Here is a 6,413-nt window from a genome sequence, read left to right as displayed (position 1 = left end):
TAGAAAACCACTCATTTTCAATGAAAGTGGAATAACCCATTAAATGGGTAAAGCGTTTGTACCCATAAATGAGTACAGACCTTGTACGTCAATGAACGTTCATGAAATTCGCGCCAGAATGAAAAATATTGTCAATATAATTTTTTCTGAATTAAAAAAAACATTCATTTCACATTATTGTTTCCTTATAAAAGTATAGGAATCTAGATAGAAATCCTATTCTAATAATACTTAACAAAATAAAACCGCCAACTGGTTATATTTTTGATGGCTGGATCTTTTGGCTGCTCTAAAATTGCCGAACTGGCGCATATTTTCAACATCCTCAGTAGTCTAAACAGACGTTGTTTTCGGAGCATTGCCGAAATGTTCCGTTTCCGCCACGGACTCCGATGCAGGACGATAATTTGCAGGTTCCACTACGATCCTTAGTTTGCAGGTTAACTCGCTTGAAATAATGCTTAAGGATTTTTCACCCATTATCAAGATCAGTATACCCATTGACATTACCTCATCGAGTAGTTGTGAAATGGATAAAAAGTACTCATTGTTAGAAACAAAAAAATACCCATTTTTTGACAGCTTGAATAACTTCCGAAAATGGGCAATTTGAATACATAAAATGGGTAAAGTTTTTTTTATCGTGTAACAGACTTTATATAACAGACTAGCGAAGTGTCAAAAATTGCATCCAAATGGACTGTCAAAAAGTGCAGCCAAAGAGAAAGCCCATGCAAAGCTTCCCTGTCAAAAAAATGCGGACGAACATGGTCAGGCGATTTAAAAAGTTTGACGTTTGACTCAACTCACCTGTGCTAATTGCCTCTAGGAACAAATGCAATTTGCGAATGCGATTTAAAGGCAATTTCAATACTTAGACAAATTTTCTGGCGGCTGAAATGGACTTGGTTGTTTTTTGCGTTTTTCAAACATGGCGGTTCATGTTTGGCTTAAGTTTAAAATTATATTTTTTTTTAAACAATTGGCGTGTTCCCGCTTGTGATTTGTTTGTTTAGTGCACTTAATTTAGCCAACGAATGTGGAAAATTGTGGAATCGTGTGTAAGTATAGTGGAACAAGATCTCTGAGTCTAAATGAAAGTCAGATTGTGGTAAGTTTTTGTGTGCAATACGAATTTCTCCATCGAATCTTCCTATAGTCAGGTGGTGATTACCTAGTGTACCGATATGTGAGTAGATAGTGAATCCGAAAATATTTAATATTTTTAATTTTCATATCAGGCAATTAAGGGCGATTAAATGACGCGTTCCCTGGGCGATTTAGGGGCGATTTAAGGGCGGGTAGAGCGGCAAAAAAAATGACGGCGGCAAATCGCCCAAATGTTGCATATAAAATAGCCCCCTAATTGCCAGCAACGTGCTGGCAAATTGTAGGGCAATTAGCGCATCCGAGTTGGCAAATAGCCCCCCGCTAGCCAGCAACTTGCCCTTTTTGACTGGGTTATGGGAGCTTCCATGATGCCAGTTTACATCCATTGTTACTAGTTTTACTGTTTTTCTCTCCGTTAGTCTGTTATAAAGTGTCTGTACTTTTTACGCATTTCACATTTCATTGCTGCCCTCAACGATGATAATTGATATGAATTTCGTTACACTGTTATAACTGTTTTCACGCAATATTGGCGGATAAGTGAACAGATTTTTTTCAATTTTGATAACCTTCAAACTAACTTTGAACATTGCTTAACGTTGCAGGCGCATTCAAATGTTCATAAATCGAAAGCTGGTAATGATAGAAAAAACTGCCTGGAAAATTAATGTGAGACTTGCGGATCTCTACAATGTGCAATTGTACAGTAATCTGAATCTGTCGTTTTTTGTAGACTTAACTGAAATGTGCGTAGCAGTTCAACCCAGTGAGCAAATTTTCTGGCAGAGACCGCTCAGCTAGATTTCTGTAAGTCTTGGTTTGGCAGCCCTGTCAGATTTCTACGCGTATCCTGTCGGGTTAGTTGAGCTAGGGCGAACTCAGATTCGCTCGCGTTTTCTGGCAAATTTTGACAGGAACCGAGCAAAGCCCTGACATAACTCGGACATAAACTGTGCAAAGATCCTGGCAATTCATACCTGGTAGAATTTAGCACGAATCGAGCAAAACATCTGACAAGGATGTGGCAGGAAGCGTGCAGAGATCTTAGCCGTACATTACTGGCTGGATTCTGGATAAAAGTGAGCAGCATCGGTTGGTTTAACCGCTTCTGTCAGAAACGGTTGTTGCATTTGAGCGAATTCGTTGCCAGAATTCTCGCACAAATCGCGCAAAATGCTCGCAGAAACTCTGCCAGCATCAATTTCGCTTTGCTCAACTTTTGCTAACTTCCTGCTTGCCACGCTGACCGGGAACGTGACAGATCCAAGCCTTGACCACCTTCATATTTTGCATAATTTTTGGTTGAAATTGAACATTATTAATAGAATGATTCGTATAGAATCAGAGCGGTGGCATCAATTAAGTTGGCGAAAGTTGTGCGGTTTCTGAAGGTAACCGTCACCATCTCGAATTTCAAAACGGCTTCAAGTTTCGATTTCCGTCATCTACTTATTCCCCTTTTTCAAATGACACCAATTTGATATGGGTTGTTAATGTTTAGTGGTAATTCTAAGTCGCTATCTTGAATTTAAAAATAGCTTTAATCTAAAATAAATTATTTATTACGCTTGTTCCTATAAATCATGTTACGCACTTGAAATATCCCAGCAGTTACTTATAATTTTTCGACGGTTACTTAATGCGATTCTCGGAATACCTCTGCGTGTATGAGGTAACTGGTACGTAAGGTAACGGTAACTCAAGTGAGGTGAGGAGCGGTGATAGAGTAGGACCCAAAAAGATCAACATTCATCATTGAATTGTTCGAAAGCCGTGCTGCCATCGAAGAACTTTCACACGGCGACCGTGTGCCTGATGATCCCAAATTAAAAGTAACTATACAAAAAAACGACTCGACCGCTTCCGATGACCTCAATTGCTTACGATACCGTTTGGTCTGTGTGGTTCCTTGCGCTGGTGCATAGTTATTAGGCAGCTGGCAGTAGTTGACTGTTGTTAGAGATTTGGTTTACCGCGTATGTTTTTTTTCGTAATGTTTTAGGAGATCTTAAAAAATAAAAAATAGAACAAGATAAAACCAAACTTATTCGATTCGAATCAGAATATCGGTAAATGATTGTGTTTGTCTGCTGACATTTTTTTTCTTATCGTTTAAATTTAACTCTATTAACTCGCTAGGTTTGGTTTTTGTAGTCTTGGAAAACTTGGCTCAATCTCATTCGTTTCCTTAGTTTTATGACCGACATTTCGCTTTCTTCTTGATTTTTAAATATTGGTCCATTTATATAAAACCGACATAAGTAACAATGCAACAATCCTGAACTTCCTAAGCTTGTTCTGTCCATAAAGGTTCATCTAGTTTTTTTTCTTCTCTTATATAATTGTATTACTTTGAATGATTAAAATTCACTAATTGTTCTCTTGTTACTGCTTGCTTTAAGGGATATATTTAGTAAATATTGTAATACTTTATTCATACTAAAACGTGTTACTTCATTCAACCAATTTTTATTTATTTTAGTTTTATATTTTGATTTTAGTAAATTTTCTTTAGCTTTTTTTTCTTTTCAACCTCTTGAAATGAGATCACTCTTTTCTTTCTGTTTAGCTGTGTAGTAGTATGGTAGACCTAAAAGCTCATCGCTTGCATGCATCTTTGAGAAATGTGTCTAAAGTTTTGTCTATCATAAAATTTTCTCAGAAAACAGTGTTTGTTTTATGGTTTTGATCCTACTTATAGTTTAACGTTATTTTAGTTCTAGAAACAGCGAGCATTTTGCCTCGTCCTTGCCGAAAGTCGATAGGATCGTTCGTAGGATTTTGTTTATCTAGCCGTCTCTTCGTTAAGTAGATTGGTTTAAAACACCTTCTAATCAGTTAGTTTTGTTTTGGTTTTTGTTTTGGAATCGTAGTTTCGTTATTAAAGTATTACTAAAACGTAGTACAAAAATGACAGTTTAGTCTCTTCCGTTTGTCCTCACTATAGCTGCGGTCTCCATCACCATCTTCTGAAATCTATTCTTATCTATTCACGCTTGCCTTCCTAAATGCTGCTCCGATTGTAGTTTGCCGGTGTCCGTTGCACACCGCTTTTTAAAACTTATTGATTATGCGAAAGGTAAAACAGAGTACAGTACAGTAGTCGGAGTGTTTTTTTAACATAATCCGCAATCGTGGAAGCTGTAGACAATTCTGTACGGTGCGTAGTCAGACCGTGGTAACCCGATCGATCTCCACGTACCGTACAGAATTGTCGTTTTGTCAGCAAATCACTTCCTTCTCGTCAAACACGGCCGTATCCATCGAGCTGAGCGATTTAAGTCGGGTCTGGAGAACGGACGTCCTCCGACAGCTGCGTTTGATTTTGCTGAAATGGATCGAGAGGTTATTAGTTCAGGTTCCTGTGCGTATGACGCCCTCTTACCGATACAAATAGGCGGTCAGTCCGAGGCAGATCAGTAGTAGCAGCACACAAAAGCCTGCTAGGATTTCGGCTGGAAGCCGTAGCAGTGCCGAGCAGTTGGTAAACGATTCGTCTTCTCCAGAGGGACACTGCTCGATTCCGTCGCACCAGATGGATGCGTTAACGCATGCGTTCAGGTCTGGACACAGGTATGGGCATTCTTCAGCGACGAGTGCTGTGAAATTCCGAAATTATCTGTTTGCTAGTTACTCTACTGTCTTTGATCTTACCGAAACTTGGGGAACGTTTAGACAACTCGAGCCAGCTGAATGAGTACGGTCCACTATCAGGATGTAGGAACTCTACGGAGATTACCTTCGATGGATCAGCTCCAAAGTAGGGATGCTTCCGACTCCAGCCGGCACTGAAGACTTCAACCACGTGACGGTGTCCTGTGTCGTCTGGAAGGGGACACGCAGTGATGGAAACTCCCTCACCATCAGTGATCACGACACGAGCCTTGGTATTACACCGAATCGGAGTTACCGTACTGAGGCTGGCGTTGTACCGCATCGGTACAGCCGGATTATTTCTCCGCAGGAAAAGCCCCCGCAAACGTACGTACAGGTATTTGTCGTGGGAGGGTTCTATTAGCCAGGGTCGGTTGCGGCACTCCGTCTGGAATTAATAGAATCAATTATCATCAGGATCAGGATCAAAAAATAACTTCACTATTTACCTCTCCACCGGAAAGACTAACGATCCCCGTCACAGCATTCTTCCGTCGCACGTCCTTGCACACAATCGGCGCTTTGATGAATTCGAAAGTAGCCTCGAAGTTTATCGAATCCGGATCGTCGCCACTGGTCATGTTTTCTGAGATAAAGTGGATCTCTACCTCCCTGCCAGTGGAGGTAAAAACGATCGGTAGAAACGATTTGTTCGTCGAGTTGCAGATGCAACCCCTCGGAAATAGAATTGACTCATGCCAGGGTCGCTCAAAGATCTCTATCCTAGTGCTGTGATTACCGAAGCAGTAGGATCGACCGATGTCAGGATCCACCCGCGAATCGCACGTTCGATTTCCTGTCATCGCCCGCATAACCTCCAGCCGTATCCGTTCTCCACGTTGGGCTTCAAAACGGTAGACGCAGCTGGAATTAAATCGAAAACAACTTGACAACTACTGACTAAAACCTTGAAATAGAATACGCACTGCAGCTGCTTCGCTCCACCCCGTCCAAAGAGGAAGATATTACGCACACTCCGCACCGGATGAGGTCCCTTTTTGTCAATTTGACTACTCAGGAATCGTCTATTGCATTCACTTTCCCTGCCAATTGGAGTTCCGTCCTGAAGAAAATCAACGAATTCATACCGCAAAGCGAACTGTAGTGGTCGAAGAACCGTCGATTCCGTAGTCTTCAACTCCAGTGTAACGAAGTCACTACTCGAAACGAAACTCTCCGTTAAGGTGCAGGGTCGCGAACTGGTCATATTAAGCATCCCATGATCACACGATCGCGGAATAGAACCTCGACAAAACCTAGCTATCACGTTGGTACTGTTCTGACCGAATCGGATGGTCGGCCTCTGGTATCCGTCCTTGTCAATTGTTACACTGTAAAACAATTCAATTTAATCCAACCTTTCGGATCATATCCAACTACTCACCAGTCGATATCTTTGCAAATGGGTACCTCCCTCAGCGGACCATCCCAAATCCGCAGCATTCCGCTGCAGTCTTCCTTCGACTGGTACTGCAGCAGCTGTTCGTCGGTGGACCCAAATTCCGGCTGCAGTTCAAATTTCATCACCGAAATCCACACCTTGAACCTAGTCGGCGACGTGGAAAGTGCTCCCGATCGCCGTGGAATGTTGATGGCATCTAGCGAGCGAGCTTCCGTACCCTGTAAAAAAAGTAGCAAAAAGACCAAAC

General features: G+C 41.4%; 1 protein-coding gene across 5 annotated transcripts in view; it reads right to left on the bottom strand.

Moving 5' to 3' along the window:
• Positions 1–2,145: 2,145 nt before the first annotated feature.
• Positions 2,146–6,413, bottom strand: part of LOC131693017 (uncharacterized) — a 546,650-nt gene continuing 542,382 nt past the window's right edge. For 2 of the 5 annotated variants that reach the window (XM_058980473.1, XM_058980474.1), the window contains exons 13-18: positions 6,149–6,384; positions 5,691–6,095; positions 5,214–5,628; positions 4,765–5,152; positions 4,496–4,709; positions 2,146–4,438 (exon numbers count right to left, since the gene is read on the bottom strand). In XM_058980473.1, the coding sequence (XP_058836456.1) occupies positions 4,333–4,438; positions 4,496–4,709; positions 4,765–5,152; positions 5,214–5,628; positions 5,691–6,095; positions 6,149–6,384 (1,764 nt within the window). In that variant the 3' untranslated portion in view covers positions 2,146–4,332. The remainder of the gene's footprint in view (positions 4,439–4,495; positions 4,710–4,764; positions 5,153–5,213; positions 5,629–5,690; positions 6,096–6,148; positions 6,385–6,413) is intronic. The other 3 variants (XM_058980469.1, XM_058980471.1, XM_058980472.1) reach the window with 2 other exon arrangements.

This window comes from Topomyia yanbarensis, chromosome 3, assembly GCF_030247195.1.
Source record: "Topomyia yanbarensis strain Yona2022 chromosome 3, ASM3024719v1, whole genome shotgun sequence".
Lineage (NCBI taxonomy): Eukaryota > Metazoa > Arthropoda > Insecta > Diptera > Culicidae > Topomyia > Topomyia yanbarensis.
Note: the sequence above shows the minus strand (reverse complement) of the source record. Positions and strands in the feature narration are given on the sequence as shown.